This window comes from Geotrypetes seraphini, chromosome 2 (assembly GCF_902459505.1).
Source record: "Geotrypetes seraphini chromosome 2, aGeoSer1.1, whole genome shotgun sequence".
Taxonomy (NCBI): Eukaryota; Metazoa; Chordata; class Amphibia; order Gymnophiona; family Dermophiidae; genus Geotrypetes; species Geotrypetes seraphini.
In genome coordinates, this window is record NC_047085.1 from 442,784,693 (window position 1) to 442,807,580 (window position 22,888).

Consider the following 22,888-nt stretch of genomic DNA (forward strand, 5'->3'; position numbering starts at 1 on the left):
TGCTACATATGTGATAACAAATTTAGCAAGCAGTGCACTGATATAGCATATTGCTGTATTTGATTAAATAAGCAGTACATGAGTTTAGCATCTTGCTATATTACTATTTGTACTAGGTAGACAATATTATTGAGATGATTTCATCTCAAGGCCTACTCAATTTTCAATAATTATTTCCTCTATAGATTCATATGAATTTGTGTTATTAATTTATAACATTTTTATTGAAGAAATTAGTAAATATACAGTAATACAATAAAATAATTAAATTAAAATTCATCATATTAATTTCCATCAAATATCTTTCATTTCTTCAAAATATATTTCCAAAATACCCATTACATCTCTCAATACCCTCCCCCTAATTCCTACCCCCTTCCCTATTCCCCCATCCTCCCCCAAAATTTAGTTTATAGCATTTTATTGAAGTAATCCTACTAAACCCCCCAAACCCAATGAAAGTTGACAAAAATAAAGAATAATAAAAATGAAGAACTGGAATTTTAGATAAATAATCATAGCTTCAATGTAAATCATTAAGAATTAAACTTCTTGCCTTAGTTGAAAGATTCTGAACATACGGATCCCAAATTTCCATAAACATACAAATTTTCCTAGCCGAATGCCTAACTTCCCAAGTCTTAAATAACAATAGACGATGAAACTGATTCCTCCAACGCCAAAAACTAGGTGCTTCTTTTGATAACCAAAATTGTATAATACATTTATGTCCTATTATACACGCCTTTTGGAATAAGAGACACTTCTTTTTTCCAAAAACCCCACAAGCCGCAGCTTTTCCAAAAATTATTCCCGTTGATGAATCTACAACAGAACTACCCCATAATGAGCCTAAAAATAACAGGATGGCAGACCAGAATGACCTAATTAAAGGGCATGACCAAAATGCATGAGTTAAAGTACCAGGATCCTTATTACACTTAATACAAATTGGGGTATTAATTAAACCGGCATGAAAAGCTTGAATTTGTGAAAAATAAGCTCTATGAAAGACTCTAAATGAACATTCCCTCCAAATAGCGCCTGTAATAACTTTTGGGATTCTATTAATAGCTTGAGTAAAATCCAAAAGTGAAATTTGACTTCCCAATTCCTCACTCCAATTCTGGAATTTGTGTTATTAATTCATAATTATATGTTTGGCTCGGTCCAAAACTAGATCACCTACCTACCTCCATCCCACTACCCTCTGGCTCCTCTCTGCAGCTTGAGTTCTCGAGCAAGGTCTTGGGCATCATCATTGATTCCACATTGTCCTTCAATGACCACCTCCAATCCTTGGTAAAAAAATGCTTTTTCAGCCTTCACATGCTGAGGAAAGTTAGATCCTGCTTCCATCAAAAACATTTTACCCTCCTTGTCCAATCCATCATCCTCTCCAGATTGGATTATTGCAACTCTATCTACTTAAGCCTAACTAAGAAAAACCTCCACAGACTCCAATGGATTCAGAATGCCGCGGCCAAACTCATCTTCGCTAAAAGTAAATTTGACTATGTCTCCCCGCTCCTGGCCAAGCTCACTGGCTTCCGATAATCGCCAGGGTCCACTATAAATGCGCCTGTTTAACTTTCAAAATCCTATATGGTATTCTCCCTCCCTTTATCCCTCTTTCTTGGAATTCCTCAAACCCTAATACCACCAGATCCTCCCACAAATTAAAACTATCCTTCCCCTCGCTAAAAGGCATTTCCCACACAGGAAAGCTAGGGACCTCCCTCCACTTCAAAATCACTGAGCTCTGGAACAACCTTACCTCCCCTCTTCGGAACTTGAGCTCTCTCCAAGTTTTCCGCAAACATCTGAAAACCTGGCTTTTCTCAAAAAATGTAAGTCTCCCTCCAACTTAGGAATCGAGGAAACTCTTATATCTTGGCATCCCAAGTCCTGTAAATTTTCTTCCCACTTCTACCTCTAACCCTCTGTTGTAGTTCCTTCCTATTTCTCCTACTGTAAACCGCGTCGAGCTCTACGAACGTGGAGATGATGCGGTATACAAACCTAAGGATTAGATTAGATAATGGAAACCACTGAATTGGGTAATGACAATGGTTCTTCGCTAGGAACATGCATTGTTGGAAGAAAACAGTAATCACCGAAGTGTTACAGCTTATTTTATTGCAAAAGAAGTTGGACTCGTATCAGTACATCAGTTATTAGCAGACGACAAGTCATTACATTTTCAGCAGTCAAAAATTAACCTCTTCGATGATCAAATCTGCTTGCATCATGAAACAATGTACCTCATAAAAATATGAGATGACACAAAAGAAATGCTGTAATCCATTTGGAAAGCAAAATCATCTTGTGAAAACAGGACTTTTGAATGTTGATCTTGAAATGGCCGAAATATTGAATCAACTGACAAAAAGAAAGAAACACTAAGGGCTCCTTTTACGAAGGTGCGTTAGGGCCATAAATCAACTTTGCAGCGGTATTCTGAATCAAATGTAACCTTTGGAGACAGATCTTTGTGATACCAAGATAAATAGCATTACAGTAATCTAGCCAGGATAGTATAATTGACTGGACCAAGACAGAAAAATGACGTTGATGAAAAAGAGATCTAACCTTCCTCAGCATTCAAAAACTGAAAAAGCATTTCTTAACCAGAGAATTTATTTGATCCTTAAAGGTAAGAGAAGAATCGAAAAGTATTCCCAAAATCTTGGAGAACTCAATTTGCAGAGAGGCCCCAGAATCCAGAAGTATAGTAGAAGGAAGACAGTCCAGTTTTGGGCCTAACCGCAAAAGTTTAGTTTTGGCTGCATTTAACTTCATCTGGACAGACATAGCCCAAGCTTGAAGTTTAGAAATACAGTGGATTATTTTAGAAGCTAAATTGATAATATTTGAATCAATCTCGATCAATTTAAAGATATCATCCGCATAGGTAAAAAGCGTTTCCCAAGCTGACAACTTATAAGTGTTCTAAGTAGTCATATAAAGATTGAACAAGATTGGGGAAAGCGGAGAGGCCTGGGGAACCCCCACAAGCAGGGTGCCAGGAATTAGAAATATCACTTTCAATATTGACTGAATAAGAATGAGACATTAAAAATTTAGAAAAACAGTCAAGGACAATCTGATTAAGTCTGATATCTGAAAGTAATTAAAGCAGAATGTCATGATGCACTACATCAAACGCCGCAGACAAATCGAATTGAAGTAAAATTGAACATTTATTTTGTAGTCGTAATTGTTGGATTTTAGAAAGAAGAGAAATCAATAAGGTTTCAGTACTAAAATTAGAACGAAATCCATTTTGAAAAGGTTGCAGTAGTGAAAATTTCTCCAGCAAAGGTATATTGGCAACTGGTCGATAATGAGAGGGGATAGTAGAATCTAAATCTGCTTTTCAGAAGAAGAAGGAGTGTTATTTTCCCCACAGATTGTGAAAGTGTATCCATTTTTCAATGAGTAATTTAATAAAATGGTCAGCTACGTTATAGCCTGAGAAGGAATATTAAGAAAGATATATGATGGAAAAGGATCCAATGATCATTTACACTTTCTCAACTTTTCACATAGTTTGGAGACTTGGGGGTCCTTTTATCAAGCTGCGGTAGGGGTTTAACGTGCGGAATACCGTGCGTTAAACCGCCTGCCGCGCTAGCCGCTAATGCCTGCATTGAGCAGGCGTTAGTTTTTTAGCCGGCAGCAGGGGTTAGCGTGTGATGAAATGTCCGACGCACTAACCCCGCTAGCACGGCTTAATAAAAGGACCCCTTGATGTTCAGATACTGAATTAAAAGAGCACCAATAGCGATCAACTGGTATCTCCATTGTGGGATTTTTGGAATATGAGGAGAAATATCCAATATTTCCTATGGGAAAAGATTGCCTAATGAGAGATTTTTTTATCTTGAAAAAAGCAGGCTAGAACGTCAGCAGAAGGAGATGATGGTTGATCAGAATTTGAGTCGGAATTGGTCAGAGAACGCCAGAGTTTAATAAGAATACTACTCTGATTATTGGACTTAGCTATTTTACATTCATAATAAGTTTTTTTCACTTTCCTAAGTTCAAAATTATATTTTCTAATTGCAGATCTCCAATCTTCTCTATAACAGTAGAGCTCAGCACGGTTTACAAGAAATTAGAAAGGAGAACAGATACAATATGAATTTCGAATAGTATGGAGAAGAGCGGAATTTACAACTTTGAAAATAGCCAAGTTTTCAGATGTTTTCGAAATAGCTGGAAAGAGCCCAGATCACACAATTGAATAGGAAAATTATCCCACAGCTCAGTAATTTTGAAAAGTAGAGACTTCACTAGTTTGCCAATGTAGGTAACGCCTTTCAACGTAGAAAAGGACAATTCAAATTTTTGAGTAGATCTGGTAATGTCAGATCTTACAGAATTCCAAGACAGGGGAATTAAGGGAGGAAGTATGCCATGCAAGATCTTAAATGTTAAGCAGGCACATTTAAAATAAATCCTGGAAATTATTGGAAGCCAATGAAGTTTTTGCAGGAGTGGAGAGATCTTTTTGCAAAGATCAGCCTAGTAGCAGTATTCTTGATCAGTTGAAGTCTTTGAAAGCTTTTCTTGGTCAAGCTTAAATAGACTGAATTACAATAATCCAGCCTCGAAAGGATGATTGATTGAACAAGGACAGCAAAGTGTTGTTGATGGAAACAGGATCTCTCACTTTCCTCAACATATGGAAACTAAAAAAAACATATTTTTACCAGAGAATTAAGATGGTCGTTGAATGAAAGTGTTGAATCTATAATGACACCCAGAACATTACTTGAGAATTTAATCTGCAGTGAGGATCCTGAAGGAATAGAATGGACGAAGGTAGCTGCTCTAATTTTGGGCCAAGCCAAAGTAATAACCTGCATTATGCAGATGATACAACGCTCATCACCAGCAGCAAAGAAGACATGCTGTATCTACTGAGAAAAGCCAAACCTGAAAGTCATAACATGGGATAAGAACTGACCATGACAAAAAGATCATGAACACAAAAAAATAATGAAGATTTTGAGCTTGAAGGCAATAGAATAGAAGTGAAGGATTTAAATCTGCTGGGCTCTTTTGTAAACAAAGAAGCAACTAGCAGTGAAGAAATACTTCGTAGAATAGCACTTGGTCGCTCTTCAATGAAGGCTCTTGACAAAGTATTCAAAGGCAAAGAAAAAATACTCCAAATGAAGAACAGTCTTGTCCACACACTCATTTTCTCACTGGTCAATTACGGATATTAAAGCTAGACACTATGGAAAAAACGAAGATTGACTCATTTGAGCTTTGGTATTGGAGAAGGATTTTATTTTACTGCTCAGAATCTGTGTGATTTTGTCCTATTGGACTTTCTCTTGGTTGTTTATTTATAATCAACCTTTTACAAAGCGACCTTAGCTTACTGGGAATAAATTCAGAGGCAAAGCAGGAACCAGAGCTACTTTGCTTCAATTTAGCAACTGGGAATAATTGTCTGGATATGAATGAATCAACTTCAGGCCCTTCAAACTTACAGAAAGGAAAGGATTGTAGAAAAGCTCACCCAAAGTACCTCCCAAATTAGAAAAAGATTAATAAAAACTATTATGAATCAGCATCCAGATTGTGGAATTTAATTCATGAATACCGACAAAATAATTAAAATGTTTAGTCAGTCTTACATGAAGTAAATTGTTTATTAACTGTGTGGGAAAACAGCTGCATTCAAACTTTTGAATACTCTTCCTCAATCTGCCTGTTTACTTAGAACTCCAACTTATACAAAACAATGCAGCAAAATTCATATACTGTACTACAAATCAAGATTTAACAGTCACATCACTGGTTAGTGATAAAGCACAGAATAGAATTCAAACTATGCTGTGTAGCATTTAAAACACTATAGTGATGTACCTAATAGCTTCCACAGATTTACTGAACTGCCCGTGTTTCCCTGGAAATAAGACCGGGTCTTGTATTCATTTTTGCTCCAAAAAACTCATTAGGGCTTATTTTCAGGGGATGGCTCATTTTTTTCTTCTACAACAATCATCTCTCCCTTCCTCTCCTCCACCCCAATTCTTCCTCTTTCCCCCCTCCCCCTGTGCAGCACCTTTCTATCCCTCCTTCCCATCCCCCTGTGCAGCAGAACCCCACCAACGCTCCCACCATGAGACTGACATACAGTACACCTCTGAGGCCTCCAAAAACAGCAGTGAAGGCAGCACTCTGAACGGGCTGCTTCGTGGCCTTTCCTGTCAGGGTTTCCCCCTCTGCCACATCACCGATGATGTAGCAGAGGGAAGATTCCGGCGGGGAAGGCCACAAAGCAGCCCATTCAGAGTGCTGCCGCTGCTTTAGGAGGCCTCGGAGAGGAGGTACATCGGGGGCTTTATTTTCTTAAATCAAAATTGTTCATTATACTATAATTTTCTAGTATCTGTTTTGTCATTTCTTTGCCACTCTTTCCTGGAGAACTTCCCCCTCTTCTTTTCTGTGGACCAGTGGCTCCTCTGTCTGCCCTAAGCCCCGGCAGTGGTTATACCCTGCTCTCAACAGCAACTCCTCTTTCTTCCTCTTCTACCTAGCCTCCTTGCTCCAGATGTTTCTCCTCCAACTAGCTCAAAATAAGCAAGGGTTCTTACTTTTCCCAACCCCTGCAGAGGCTCCTTTATTGCAAAGTATTGGGGTTCCAATATATGCCATGTAATTACAGATAATGAAAAGCTCTAGCTGGCTGTTGGACCAACAGGACAGATCTGGAAGCAGCTTTCTTCCATTGTGGCTATAAAAATATTCTTAAAGTATGTGTTCTTTACTGTGGCTTACTTCTAACACAATTTGTCGAACAGCACAGAATCAAATAGTGTCTATAACTTTTTAATCTTTAAATTTAAGCAACAGCCATGCTGAGCCAAGTATCAAAGATCCATTTTCAACTGAGGAAGCACACTGCACAAGTTGTGTAGCAACATTTAGGGACACTAACATTTAGGGCTAGATTCACTAAGCAAACCGATTGGTTTGCAACCCCGACCTGATTCACTAACCTCGTGACCGATCCGATTCTGATCTGCGCAAGGAAAACGGGTAAACAACATGCAAAGTAGGAAGGACGCGATTCACTAAACTTTTCTAGGAACACCGACTGGGCTGGCCAATCCAAAAAGAAGTGACTGGTGGGAACCAGTCTTTCACGACCTTTCCTGCTCTCTGCTGACTTCTCCTGCCTTGCTGCCCCTACTCGCCTGCCCTGCACAGCCCCGACTCTCTTGCCCTTCCCCGCAGTGCGAGCCCGTGGTTTTAACCCGTGGGTTAAAACCACAGGCTTGTGAAGTAAGAAAAACAATAAAGTATCTAAGTTAAAAAAAAGTAAAAAAGCTCTGCCGGGCATAAAGGACCAGCGCATGCGCAGACCATCTAGTCAAGGAAAATGGTCTGCGAATGCTCAAGGATCGCTCTCCAGTGATCCGTGCGGTCGGTGGGGGGCGTGCCAACGATCGCCCCCATTTGCATGCAGGCCTTTAGTGAATTTGGCGGCCTGCCTGCAATCGCCCACGGATCGAGCATGGAAAGGAAGATTAGTGAATCTAGGCCTTAGTGCACATGCTAACTACCACCATAATCTATTTGTATGTGCACAGTGGCAGATAAAGTACACTTATCAATTAGCATGTAGTGGTAGTAAAAGGGGCCCTTCATTAATTAATTGTTCCTCCATAAATCAGTCCAACTGCTTTCATTTATGATAATACTTAGTAGCCACCTGTAAACTGATCATCCACAAAACAAAAATGTTAACACATTAACTGATACTAAATGCATCTCTTTCCATTGTATGCACTGCACAGATATGGACGATATCTTGCATGAAGTAACATTAAGCTCAGCGAGAAGTCCACAAGAAACAAGAATTCAGCTTTAAGACCGAGACCTTCTACAAGGAAATGGGCAGAGCACTGTTTTAGTATTCCCTCAGGACGACAGCGAGCATGGGAACAGGAAATACAAGGGTGTCTTGGGAGAACACACAGTTTTTTTTATTGAGAGACAATGCTTTGCCAACTACAAACGAAACAGCTTTCTTCACATTTAAGAAGGCAAACCCAGTGCGTTTAATCTCCTGCCTTCTATCAAAGTCAATTTCCAACCAAAGAAATTTGACCTGGCTACAAACACTCTGCTAACAGCAAACCAACCAGCCTGCATAGCTTTCTTTGAACCACTACATTAAAACATTTCTTTTACATTTTGCTAAAGCTGATTTAAAACCAAAACATACATGTAATCATTGCAACTCTGACTGCTTGATCCTGTCATTCTCAACTCTGAAAGGCATAAAATCCAAGACGCCTCATAGCAAATCATTTAATTACCAGATTGCAAACGTATGGAACTCATTTCCCATCAAAATTTGTGCAACCACTGTATACAGCTGTTCCACAAAAAAATCTGAAAACATGGCTTTTCAAGAAGACCCTGTTAGGGGCCAAAGGAGACTCAGACTTTTAATAAATGTTTACTCGATCGAATGACAATGCTAGTGGTTACTTACTGTTTTAGATGTCTTACCATACAGTACAATTATAGGTATAATATTTTTGTAGCATGTATGATTCTACGTATAATTCTATGTAGAGATATACTGCTTGTAACCCATCTAAAACTCCGATTTGCGAGGATTCAGCGGGATATAAGATTGCACATAACATAACATCTTGGCAGCACAAACTGACTGTAGCACAATCATAACTAACAGAATAGGTTACCAGTAGCCCAAGTGAACCTTTTTGCTTATCTCACCTTGATTCCACTCGGCTATCATCACAAATATCTAGCTCTAGCTGCAACTGAAAAGAGTGTGAGCTAAAAATCCAAAATCCTAATATTTGGCTTTTGAAGAAAGGGTCTTATAAATTATAAATGAACTTGTAGAATGAAGTCTACCTGGATAAAAAAAAAAAGTCAAAGAAGTATGCAACAGGTACAACACAGAGCATTAGAAAGATTTTAGAAAAATAAATTTTAAGAAAGAGGCACTGGTGAGTGTGAAACAAGATGACTACCCGAGATTGCTGCTTGTCTGAACCTGGGATTTTTATCCTTTAAGCTGGGCATTCTAATCACTTCAGCCTCTTTTTCCTCATGTTAGTACACCCATCACAGCAATATCCAAATTACAAAAACTAGATTTCAGAGTTTCCCCCTCCCCCACCAAGTTAGAAAGTAAATCATTCAAAACTCAAGCCCCCATCACCTAACAAGAAAAGCTGTTACTAAAGAGTGGAAGAGTGACCTAGTGGTTAGAGCACTTGCCTCAGCACCCTAAGGTTGTGAGTTTGATTCTCTTTGCAGCTCCTTTTGACTCTGGGCAAGTTACTTAACACTTCATTGCTCCGAGTACCAAATACTGTATATACTGGAATAAAAACTGGGATTTTTAGGCCATAAAATTGGCCCCAAAATGGGGGTCCAAGTTTATATTCGAGTCAATGCCCCCTCCCAGAATTTTTTAAGGCCGCCGCCACCAGGCTCTGCCCCCCTCCCTATCATATGGTATCTCTGCCATCCGTGTTGGAGATTCAGCGGGTCTTCTGCCGATCTGTGGTGGAGATGCAGCGGGCAGGAGCAAGCTTTCCAAACTCCTGCCCCGCTGCTAACCGGCTGCGCAATCCAATTTCCTCCACAGAACGGCACAAGCAGCAGCTCGTTTTGGCGCTACGCGGCTTCCTTACTGGCTCCCACAAATCTCGCAAGAGCTAGTAAGGAAGAGCCTGGACCTGAAGAGAAACCATAGTGAGGCCTTTATCCATACCAGCCTGAGGAAAAACGAGATTCAGCGAGATAGGACCTGAAAAAGGGTCGACCTGGTCCTGGTCACACAAATATTGGAAGGCCTTCCACACCTTAGCATAAGCCGAACCCTTGGATGACTTCTTAGACTTGAGAAGAATATCAACAACCATAGCAGAATATCCTTTGTGCTCTAAGGTTGCACACTCAAGAGCCATGCCACAAGAACAAAGTGACCTGGATCCTCCATGGACACTGGACTCAGTGGGAAGAGGTCCACTAAGCAGAGCAGAAGAAATAAAACTGAAGTACTAAGACTGCTCTGCATGGGAAAAGCCATATATATTCACAATTTTACACTTAGTTCTAATCTCGGAGAGCTGTTCTGATCCAACTACACTTCCCCCTCCGCATTCGCGGTGATAGGGGGACAAGCATAGCAGCGAATAACTTTTCGTATGTTATTTGCGGTTTTTCAGTAACAAACCCCTAAAAAAGATAAAAACACCCGCGAATAACCTAACCTGATTTCCTCCGGGAACAGTGATTTCCTCCGTACAACACCAGGAGAAGCGATTTCCTCTGTTCAATGCTGAGAGCAGCGATTTCCTGTAACGTACATTTGGGGGCAGAGCCAGAGAACGAAAAACCGTGAATAATCGAAACCGCGGTTAACGAAACCGTGAATACCGAGGGGGAAGTGTATATGCAATGACATTGCCCACCTATGTGACTCAATCCTGCTTGTTGATGGAAAACCAGCTTTATGTTCAAGGGCCTAATGATAAACAATGACAGTTTTAATAGGTGCACAAAAACAGGAACACTTCAATTTTCACTATTTTGTTGAATCACTAGTGTTACTGTTTGCTCAGCAGAATGTCCTAATAAAAGAGATAACCAAATAGACAGCTCTGAGCATTTAAAGTTTTACAAAAGGTATGCCCTAAGAAAGGAAAAGTAACCAATAAAACATGAAACGAAACTTGTGTGACTTGGATTCTTGAGCACTAGATCGGGATTAATTTTAACTTTGATATTACATATGAGAAGTTTCCTTTTATTTTCATCTACACTGCACAAAATGTTCAAGGATAGTTATCCAGAACTGTTTAAACTAGTTTAAGTTGAAACAGCAGCCGAGTGCCAAGCTGTTGAAAACTCCTTCCCATTAATCATTTTCTATAACCAATAGGTGGCACTAAAACAAACTGAACTGATCTACAATCACTAGCTAACAATACTGAGGGGGGTTAACCTCCTGCTGCTCTGAGACAATTTAAAGTCATGCTGAGAGACAGTTGGCTTAATTACAGTTGGTAGCTGGCACAGCAAGTATATAAGTGTTGCAGAAACAGTTTGAACTCATTGAGCCAGGTGGTTGATCAGCAGTGCATCAAGGAAGAAATTGGTAATCAGCATCCTGGGCTCCCTGACTTAAGAACAGTGTAGTGTTAGCTCTGCAGGCAAGTGTACTAAATATTACATGGAGAATCCTTTTTCCTGTTCTCTGCCTATTGTGTGCAGTTTTTAATATTTGTGTTCACTGTTTCCACCCTTTAAAAAATAATATGATATTTATTATTAATGATGTACAAGTATCTTTTAGGAAAACCATTTGACCCCAGGTTGTTTGGAAATTGCAATGTCCCCAAAAATCATGAGAAAGTAGCTTGCAAAAAAAAAAAGAAAAGCAAATTCAATGTGCTTAACAATGAATGGCACTCATGCCCCAGTTTCTCTTCTGTTTCTTAGTTCTTTCCTGACTCTTATGACCATTTGCCTCGCCTTTATTTTACAAACTAAATAATGCATATCACTCTAAATCAGGGGTGTCCAACCTTTTGGCTTCACTGGGCCGCACTGGACGAAAAAAAATGTTTCTGGGGCCTCAAAAATGTGCAAACGCTGCGGCAAGACAGAGGAGGGAGCCGGCAGCAGAGGAAAACACTGTATTGCCCTTAACCGGGGCCGCACAAAATGCTTCACAGGGCCGCAGGTTGGACACCCCTGCTCTAAATAAAAGATGTATTTTACACAGTTTAAATTAGAACAATGAATACTATATTCTATCAAGAGAAAAAAAACCAGCCAACTGTTAGAAGAAAATTTAAATTAAGTGTGTAATAATGGTCAAACAAAGCCTATTAACTGATATTGAACAGGGAACCAATTTATTTTACTTGGTTTAGAGATATATTTCTCTTTCTTATTTCATGACCTCAAACTTTTCTAGAAACACATGGAGCTCAGCATCACAATAGTAGTGCTCACTCTTATTCTCTTGACCAAAGAGAGTTCCAAAGACCACAGCATTAGAGGTCTATAGCAAGATAAGAATCTAGCATTGATCCAGCTAAATAGAATTACCTTAACTCCATGGCCAACATCATCCAGCACTGTGAAGTCTATAGGTTTCCGAATGTATCTCACAGGACGCTCCATGTTTGCCGGTGCTATAATTTTATGAGTACGTGCTGTATTCTTATTGGTTGTTAAAATGCCTATTTCTCTACGAGCCACTTTTTCTTTATGAATGTCCACAGTCTGTAAATTAAAAGGAAAAAAGTTACTCAAAGGGTTAAATTCAATAAGACCAAAGAGGTTTCAAAACTATACCAATCACTGTTGTTCTTGCTTTAAAAAAAAACAACTAAGCAAAACTGCAATCAATTTTTATGAATTAAATAAAGATTGTGACAGGCCTAGTGGCTGTGCACTGCAGAAGATGTGGACTCAATTTCCAATTCAAATATTTCACTTCCCATGCTTTGGAGGCAGCCTTCGCAGACCATTAAGAGAAGGAATACTTAGTGGCTAAATTTAGGGCCCATTACTGCAAGATTCAGGGTTGTGCTGCCCGATTTCCGATTCAAATCGATTCACCAATTTGAATTGGGTGAATTGATTCAAATCGATTTGCTTTAAAAAAATAAAAATAGTCAGCCTCCCGATTTGGTGACCGACCCTCCCCCCTGTGCCTTCCTAAAGTAAGAGCGACAGCGCTGCCTCTTGCTGGCTGTCCACTGCTACTGTCGCTTTAAGGGAGGGAGAATCAGTCGTGAAGGCCTGCCCCCCTCCTCCGAAGGCCTGCATCCCCTCCCTTCCTCCAAAGGCCTGCATGTTTAGCCAGCTTCCCTACTCTAACCTTAACATAGTACAGCAGCCTGCAGGATCTCCGGTGCTGTAGCGTTCCTTGCAGCTGCTGTCGTCATCAGTGGCACGTTCCCTCTGCCACGATCCTGTCCCCATCAGAGGAGGGATGGGACTGCGGCAGAGGGAATGTGCCGCTGACAATGGCAGCTGCGAGGATCGCTACAGCACCGGCGATCCTGCAGGCTACCATATTATGTTAAGGTAAGAGCAGGGAAGCTGGCCAAACATGCAGGCTTTAGGAAAGGGAGGGCAGGCCTTCAGAGGGGGGGGGAGGAGCAGGCCAGGCCTTCAAGAGAAGCTGGGAGAACATGCAGGCCTTCAAAGAGGGGAGGGGCAGGCCTTCAGGGGAAGCTGAGGGATCATGCAGGCCTTTGGGGGGAGGGGGCCAGGCCTTCAGGGGAAGCTGGAAGAACATGAGGGCTTTAGGGGTGGGGACAGACTTTCTGGGGGGGCCCTGGTGTAGACGTACATGGAGGGAGGGAAAGTGGGGTTCAAAGTGACGTGCATATAATGGGGGGAAGAAATAATGAGTCTAAAAACAGGAGAGGGAGAGAGATGGTGGACAATGAGATTTAGGGAAGAAGGAACAGAAAGGGAGAGAAGTTGGTCACAAGGGATGGTGTGAAGGGAGGGGTGGGGGGATAGAGATACTAGATAGGAGGGTAGTTGGGAAGAGAAAAGGAGAGCTGGTGGACCCTGGGGTGATGGGGAAGGAGGGAAAGATGCTGGATGAAGGGTAGTTGAGAAAAGGTGAGATGGTGGATCTGGGAATGGTGGGGTCCATCAAATCAGCTGCAGGGGGATGGAGATGAAAAGAAGGAAAGATGCCAGACCTCCAGGGGAGGGAAGGGAAATGGACAGAGATGGAAAATGAATGGTTATCACGGAGAAAGAAGGAGACCCTGATCGGAAGACAACCAGAGCCTGGGACCAACATGATTTGAATAATGATCAGATGACAAAAGGTAGAAAAAATCATTTTATTTTCTGTTTTGTGATTACAATATGTCAGATTTGAAATGTGTATCTTGCCAGAGCTGGTGTTAGACCGTGAATGTGAGCTAGGATTTAACAGAGAAAGGAAGTCTTTTTTTATTTTGTTTATACCACAGCACCAGTGTGGATAGGAGAGGGCAAAGTGGGTGAAAAGGCTATAAAATAAACCCAAAAATACTGTATAATACCACAAATATAACAAAAAAAAAAAAAAAGCAAATATAAGTGCGCCAATGATTGGAGCAGGAGTGGTAAAACTACGTGGATCATATCAGTCTGTGATCTAACAGCTGTGCGTAGGCTCTGATTCTGAGGCCCCATAAAAAGCCTTAAAGTTTTTAGGGCTAGTAACACTGATGTGTACTGTTTTGAACAAGTGGTATTATACAGTATTTTTGTGATTAAGTTATCCATACCGCTGGGTTGAGTGATTTTAGGTTATAAAATAAACCCACCAGGATGTTTGGAAAAAAAAAAAAAAAAAAAAAAACCCAATTGGGCAAGAAAATCAAATTTAATCGAAAAATCGATTCAGTAAGCTGAATAAAATCAAAAAATTTTTTCCTGAATCAGGCAGCACTAATTCAGGGGGAGTCCTTGTGTATGGTGCCTGTTGAAAACTATCACGATGATTGTCCTCAGTGAGTTGGGAAGGTATATAAAATATGGGGGAGATTTCCCAGGGAAATGTAAAGTCCAACAGCACCATATCCAGCTTCACTTCTAACTGAGCTGCAAGCCCAAGTATCAAAAAGAAACTGCTACCCATTCATACCAAAAATTAAAATTATTCACCCAAGGATGCTACATATTAAACACATCCAGTATCTACAAGCTACTTATCACTGATAAGAAAATATGATACACAGCTATACTTTCCAATTAAAAGGTAATTATTCAAAAAGAAAGTGTTCTAGTTAAGGTTTTAATTAAACAAAACTATATATCACTACATGGATTTAGCTTTTAACCACATCTCCTAAAATTGTTTTATCTGTCAGACTCCAACTCACAAATAAAAAATTAATAACAATGTCCTTTTGAGCTGGCCCTATGGTTTAGGACATAATACTTCAATGCTGTTTATCCATATCGATTCCTCCTCTATCAAGGACAGTTAGATCTGGGATGAAGGGTAGGGGAGATGGCTGTTTATTACCATGTCAGTCCTTGACAACCAACAAGCAGTGGCATGAAAAGGATGCACTCTGGGGAAAGATGACCCTCCAGACTTCAGAAAGATGAAAAACTCTAAAGAGCTTGTGCATACTGATTTACAAGTGAGGGAACTGGTAGAGACCACTGAGGAATAAAGTAGGAAAAATAAAGAAATTAATTTACAGCTTTGTAGTCAACATAAAATTTGAGACATCTAAACCTGTTTCAAATCATACATATATTCAGTGACACTATCCATTCAGTTTTAGATGTTTCAAACTTAAATGTTCTATTTGTATGGGCCAAGCGGAAATCAACTTATATTTAGAAGCTAAATATCACCACTTATATAAGTTACAAAGGTTAAGTATTACAACCTCTAGAGCAGGGGTAGGGAATTCCGGTCCTCGAGAGCCGTATTTCAGTCGGGTTTTCAGGATTTCCCCAATGAATATGCAAGAGATCTATTTGCATGCACTGCTTTCAATGCATATTCATTGGGGAAATCCTGAAAACCCGACTGGAATACGGCTCTCGAGAACCAGGCTTGCCCACCCCTGGTCTATCTGCAGGAGATTTAGATATTTTTCCAGTTACGCTCCAAAACTCAGCATTACTGCTTAAATTCTCTATGATAAGGAAGATACCAGGGGGCATTACGGGAGTAGGAAACAGCCTTAGAAGATATAGGAGCAAGAGCAATAAGTCTCAGAAAGATTTACCCAATTATGCCAGTTGCCTTCTGAGGCATTAGGCTTAGGATGTTTGATGAGCTGATTAAGAAATTGGGTCCAGAACTGTTCTTCTTATGGAAGGTAATAGATTTTGAGGCATGGGATTGAACCCCAAAGTGAGAAATGAAGACAGAAGATAGAAGGCACCTAAAATGTGGTTGTACCAAGGGCTTGTTCCCAACCAACATCTTTGACTAAAGTATTATAATCAGTAAGGTTAATTCCATATGAAGTAGTAAACCTTTATTCACTAGTACGGACTTTTAAAATAAAGGCTACTTATAGTTTTGGAGTCAAACCACCAACATTTTCCTGTGGAGATAAAGAGAAAAAAGCCTAAACTATAAACAGCTCCACAAATTATATCTAATCTGTATTGTTTCCTAGTGGATGACTTTTCAGTTTTGTAGAGGATGCATAAGGGTACACTGATAAACATGCAAACATTTTCTATTTACTTTTTGTTATTTAAAAGAAACTAATTGCACTTGCATTTCTAAAGTGTGTGTGTGGGGGGGGGCAACTTTGACAAAGAGTATTATAATGCTTCTAGTGCTCCAATGGCGCCACTGGATCTCAAAAATAGCAGAATCAGACAAGGTTCAAAGAAGGGATTCAAAAGATTAAGGAAATAGAACTCCTCCCATATATAAGGATAAGACAGCTGAAGAGAGAGATGTATGACAGAGATCTACAAAACGGGAGGTGTAGATTGTTTATTGTTTCAAAAAGTATTAAGGCTAGGGGGATACACTGAAGTTACATGGCAATACTTTTAAAATGAATAGCAGGAAATATTTTTTCCACTCAACAAATAGTTAATCTCTGGATGTGGCAACAGCAATTAGTACATCTGAATTTATAAAACATTTTACCAACCTGAAGATTCTGCCTAGAGAAAGACATGGGGAAAGATTTGCCCCCATCACCGCCCCATCCCCGCGATCACTATCCCTGCAGCATCCATACAAGCATCAGTACTGCAATATTTAGCTTATTCCTTCCTTATAAATCAAAGTTCTGGCTGCTGAACTAGAGAAAGAAATGCTCAGCTGGCAGGGCTTTGTTTATAAATTTTTTTCAACACTACTAATATACTACTTTATCCTAAAGCAAAAAAAAAAAAGAATAGAAATTTTTTTTCTACCTTTGTTGTCTGGTTTTTGCTTTCCTCATCTTCTCATTCAATTCCTTCCATCCACTGTGTGTCTTCTCTCTGCATCTTCCATTTGCTCCGTTATTGTGCCTCTCCCTTCACCCCCCCCTTCCACCCAATTGGTCTAGTACCCATCTTCTTCCCTCTGCTCCCCCCATAGTCTGGCATCTCTGTCTTCTTCCCTTCCAGTGTCTTCTCCTCACTCTCTGTTCCACATTTCCATTCGGCGTCTTCTCCCCACTGTCTTCCCCATTTTTCTCCTTCAGTGTCTACTCCCCACTCTCTGTTCCCCATTTCCTTCAGCGTCTGTTCCTCTCCACCCCCTTTCAGCATCTGTTCCTTTCTTTTCCACTACCACCCTTCCCTCTCGCCAACTCACAGCCCTTCAGCACCCCTCGCGTGGCCTAAGAATCTCTCTCCCTCCCCATTACCTTCACAGTGCTTACTAAGTTACTTTCCAGAGTAACTTGCTCAAGCCGCCGGAGCCTGCCTGCAGTTGCGTGCGTCTGTGGGTGGAAACTTCTCCTCTGACATTACTGGAAGTTGTGTCAGAGGAGAAGCTTCCGCCCACAGACACACGTGATTGCAGGCAGGCTCATGCCGGCTTGTGCAAGTTACTTTGGAAACTAACGCGCTGCGAAGGTAAGGGAGAGGGAGGGAGATAGATTCGGCCGGTAGGTAGGTAGGTGAGAGGGAGGGGAGGCCACGCGCATTCACTCCCTTAACTGCAGGGACAAGGCCATTCACCGCTCCACAGGGCGGTGTATGGCCTTGTCCCCGTGCCCACAGTGAGCACTTCACCCCCCTCCCCGTTTTGGCAGGTTACCTGTGGCTACCCGTGGGTTAACAGCCACCGTGTCATTCTCTAATTCTGCCTGTTCAAACATGTTCTTTTTGTCATCTTCTTCAAAGCACTTCTCATGATGTTGTTTCATTCGGACCATCAAGCCCACTATTTCTTTTTGCAGTGTTTGCATTGTGCACGCATGCCTGCTTTACCCAGTCAATAAATATTCCCAAACTGTGTCTCTTTTATGGCCTGCTGACATTATAGATTTTCTCCTCCAAAGAAAGAATGCGATAAACCTCCAGTCATACACAAAAATATCCCAAAACTTGTAGAGTATTCTGTTTGAAATGCTTCACTTTCATTTTTGCTGCTTACCCTTCCCTCCTCACACCTAGGGCTAGATGCATTAAACATGATGTCTAAAACTGTACAAATCACTGTTGGCCAATTGTGGAACAGCGATCGATGTTTCAATAAGTTTCCATGTAAATGATTTGCACATGAGTTCACCATAATCCTGTCGGACCAATCGCTCAGAGAACAACTTAGACACATGCGCAGAGCTGGTTTGGGGAAGCCCCAACAGCTGAGTGGCAGGGGAAGCCCCAAAAGCAGCCTCCTGCCACTCAGCTGTTGGGGCTTTTTTTTTTTTCTTTTAAAAGGCACAGATGTTGTGCGTGTGTTACACATGAACAATATTTGCCCCATAACAGTCCCCCCCTCCCAACAAACGACCCCCAGTATCAAAAGATCAGCAGGAGGGATGCCCACTCCATCCTGCCGCAGTGAACCTCCTCCACACTAACTCCCCCCTTGCAAGGACCCTCCCAAACTGACCCCTCCCCTAAAAATTGGTATGAGGGATGCCCACTCCCTCCTGCTGCTGCGAACCAACTCTTCCTGCAATGAACCCCCCTCTCCATGCCCCCTCAACCGACTCCTCCCCTTCCTAAAAAAAATAAATAAATAACAGATCGGGAGGAATGCCCATTCCTTCCTGCCACCGGATGCCCCATGGCTCCGCAAACCACACCCACACCTTAAAAACAGATGACAGCAGGAGAAATGTCCAGCCCCTCCTGCTCTCTTTATTCTTTACTTGCATTTACTATACCACCTTTAGCTGACATGCAAGTCAAAGCAGTTTACAATCGCAATATTAATTTCAAGAAAATAACTCCATTATTCTGACAGGAAAGCAGAGGTACATGCAAATAGATCAAATAGTAGTGTGATTTTGTCCAGTGTTCAAAAATATATTAGTGACAAAATCTCAGCTAGTAAAAACCAGCTCGGCCCAGTAACAGAAATTCTGCCCAAAGAATCCCAGGTCATTAGTTGATGAAAGTCTTCTTTAACAAGTGAGTCTTAAGACTTGTCCTATATCTTTGATAGGATGCCAGGCCTGCCCATTCCTGTTGCATCCTGGGATACAGAGGGAGGGGGCTAAGGCCCTGATTGACTCAGACACCTAAAGCCTCTCCCCTCAGTCAAACCAATCAGGGCCTTAGGTCCCTACCCATGCATCCCAGGATGCACCGGGAAGAGGAAGGACTGCCATTTTGGAGTGGTGGGCCTGGAGAGCAGGAGGGACTGGGCATCCTTCCTGCTGTTATCTATTTTTAAGGAACAGGGGAGGTATGGGGGATGTGGGGAGGTTTGCAGATATCCAGTGGCAAGAGGGAATGGGGATCCCTCCTGCCTCCATTCTGGTTCAGGGGGAGGGGGGTGTCGCACAATATCTGTGCCCACAGAGAAAAATGAATCCCCCCCCCCAAAAAAAAACAACCACCCAAAAACAGGAAGACCTGTCAGTAACAATTCCTGCAGGTCTAGACTTGTCAGGTTTTCCGGGTCAGTCCTACTGACCCAATTCTAGCATGCAAGGTTAGGGCATCAATTGGATGCCTAGTTTTATTATTTGTGACTTCATTTGCATGCCAGAATCAGAGAATGTAGGACCACACAGAAAGCCACACAATGAGCCCTTTAGAGCATCAGGTCAGTAAATATAATCGGTCACTAAACCAGTTTAGCGACGATCATTAGACGATTAGAGGCTTTAGCATATATAGCCCTTAGGTTCCTTGTGTAGATATAAACTTAGCACTGAAGAGGCAAGGGGTTGAATTTGTGTACATCGATTTGCAATGGAACAATGGGGCTAAGGTTTTTTTCTCAACTCTGTATTTACAATTTTATAACATTTTTGCTGTGAAGAAGCATGCTATTTCTGTAGACCCAAATTCACAGTTTTGAGAAATGCAAAACCAAGCATCTTTAATAGAAAAGTTATCCGTGACATTATGAATGGATTAATGGAAAATATTTAATAAAAATGTACATATTGCATGAATATACAGCCTCATGCTACATAATTAAAACTAATCCTTATTTTATGATGAATAACTTTTGGACTAATGTATCTTAATTAGAAAACTATCTTTCCCTAGCAACAGCAGCAGATGAATCCAGAGACCAATGGGATAGCTCACATCTACCAGCAGGCGGAGATAGAGAAACTGATTAACAGGTGGTCCTATTGGCTGGCACTCCTCCTGTTTATTCAGTATTCTCTATCTCCCAGCAGGAAAAAGTCGCTATTCAACTAGCTCCTGAATTCTGGCTGTGGCTGGAACTTTATTTTCTCCTGTTGAGGTTTTCTCTTCAGTGAGACTGCCATTCTGTTTCTCCTGTTGAGGTTTCTCTTCAGTGAGCTGGCAGTGCTATTTCTCCTGTTGAGATTTTTTCTCTTCAGTGAGACAGGGGTGTCCGGCTGAACGGTGCCGGCTTTAGAGGTTACACTTGGGCCACCCCATGTCCCTGCCTTACCCTCCCTCCGATGATAGAGGGTCTGCCTTAGTCCCTAATTTTTCTTCTTTCCCTTCAAAAAAAAAAAAAAAAAAGGGACTTCACAGCTACTGTTTTGCCCTGCTAGAGCATTTGCCAGTACTACTAACAAGGTTGTGAGTATATGTTTACTTCACTTTGTATTTGAACTGCGGGGCTGTTTTGTGCTGGTATGAACGCTGGTGGTTCCCCGTGGAGTGGTTCTTCTTTTCTGTTGTTGTACGATATTTGTTGTGGGGAGAGTATAAAAAAAAAAAAAATTTTGGTCTTCTCCAGTGTGACTTCGGTAATGGGCTACACTCGGTTTCGGGAGTAGGGGCCTTCCCATGCGGCAGCAGCGAGAGCTTCTCTTTTTGCCTGGGACACGGGAGCTGCAGTGTTTGTAGGTTCTGGGGCTGTCCCTTCTCGGAGTTGCCGCGTGAGGGAGGCCATGTTTGGACGGCTCCCGGTGTTGACTTGGGGAGGTGCATGATTGCATGACTCCCAGTGTGCCCGCGGGGAGGTGAGCTCGGCTCCGGGGTGTTCTTCGGTCACCGGCCAGGACCCGGGTCTCTGCTGAGCGCAAGAGGCTCCCGCTGGTTCTCAACTGCTGTTGAGACCGAGCAACTTTGTTTCTTTTCCTCCCCGAGGTGAATTTTCAAATTTGGGCGACGCCGGTGTGGGTGTCTGTTTCATTACAGGCTCCGGGTCTGTTTGCAGCGCTGTTCTAGAAGCCGACATATTTTGGCGCGAAACTTCCCGCGCTTGGGTCTCCTACGCGAGCGGGCCTGCCGCAGCGTTCACGGAGCTATTTTATATGGGTGCATTTATTAGCGTGTACCACGGCTTATCCTTTTCGGAGTGTGCTATGTCGGGCCTGTTAAGACAGCCTTACCCTTTGTGGCGGTACTCAAATTTGGGTGTGTTTGTATGTTTTCCCCTTACTTCCCTTGGAAGATAGGCTGCTAGTTTCCTTGGGTCTGTTATGTCTCAGGGGACTTCAAGAGAACGATTCTGACATGTGGGGTCGCCTGCGCCTCGTTTTTTCTATGTCATGGATTGTCAGTGGGCACTGGGCAGTGCCCAGAGAGTTCCCGTTTTTCCTACAGCTAGTTCATTGTCTTTGTCCGGGTCCATGCAGGGTGGATCTATATAGGTTGGAGGTTTCTTTGCTGTTTCTTCCGGTGTGTAGCGCTGCATGTGTCTGGTAGCGCTATTACCCTACTTCTTTGACATTTTTTAGCTGGTTTCCCACTGAGGGGACTCTCTTGGGGCCTGTTACCTCTTCACTTCTTCCTGTGGGTATGGGTGTCTCTGAGGTCGTCAGGTCCTTAAGGCTTATGGCTTGCAGGTCGCCTTCTGCTGCTGGCGCGTGCTAGGCAGTCATCCTATCTTGCAGAACTGGTCTCGGAGGTTGCTGCGGACTAGGGGCGAGTTTTCTCTTCTTCCGCATGATTGCAGTGCAAAACACTATACGCCTGTTGACATCGTCCCTGAGGCTCTCTTTTAGCTTGGGAACGTTGTCTGCTATACATCAGGGTGCAGATCGTTTTCTATTTAGAGGCGAATGCTCCTTAGGGATTCCGCCTAGGGTGTCTTGTATTCCAGTGGCAGGCATGAAGTTGAGACTATTTGCGGGCTTTCGCCAGGCCCCTTTTTTACTTCGCCAGCCGGGGTCTGGTTGGAGAGAGTTTCTTTTTTGTCCTTTCAGCTCTCGACCAGCCCATTTCTGATTTTCCTGCGCTTCACTTTGAAGGGGTTTTGACTTCCTCTTATTTCGCTTTAGGCGTCCTCGCGGAGGGGGGATTCTATGTTGTCGGGTCAAAGGATTTGGCCATTCCTCAAGAGGTTTGCAACTTTGAATCCTCTTCTTCCTTTTAGATTCTTTCTTGGGATCCTGAGGTTTTGGGCTTCCATCGATTATGTTGGTACAAGAACCCCTTTTGCAGGTAATGGGCACTTGGGGCCATAGTTTTAGTTCTTCCGGAGCTCACAGAAATTGTTCTGTTTAATTCATGCTGCCCGGGGAGATGTAGTTGATCAACTTGGGACTTGGTTCTCATACTGGTCAATAGGTTTTTGTTTTTTTGTTTTTTTCAGAGTTAGACATTTCTGCCCTGAAACGGTGAGTTCATTTCCTATTCCTGGTGGCCACAGCATCAGCAATGTCTCCGCTGGTATGTTCTTGGGCGGCTCTCTCTGTTTTGGCGCATGCCGTTTATCCTAGCCGCGACTCCAAGAACTCTTTATGGGTTGCGGCCCTTAGGGGTGGCTTTTTGGCAATCAGGGGGTATTCAGGGG

General features: G+C 42.0%; 1 protein-coding gene across 2 annotated transcripts in view; it reads right to left on the reverse strand.

Moving 5' to 3' along the window:
* Positions 1-22,888, reverse strand: part of ABI1 (abl interactor 1) — a 216,405-nt gene that overhangs the window by 105,161 nt on the left and 88,356 nt on the right. For both annotated transcript variants that reach the window (XM_033931414.1, XM_033931413.1), the window contains exon 3: positions 12,139-12,315. In XM_033931414.1, coding sequence (XP_033787305.1) covers positions 12,139-12,315 — 177 coding nt within the window. The remainder of the gene's footprint in view (positions 1-12,138; positions 12,316-22,888) is intronic.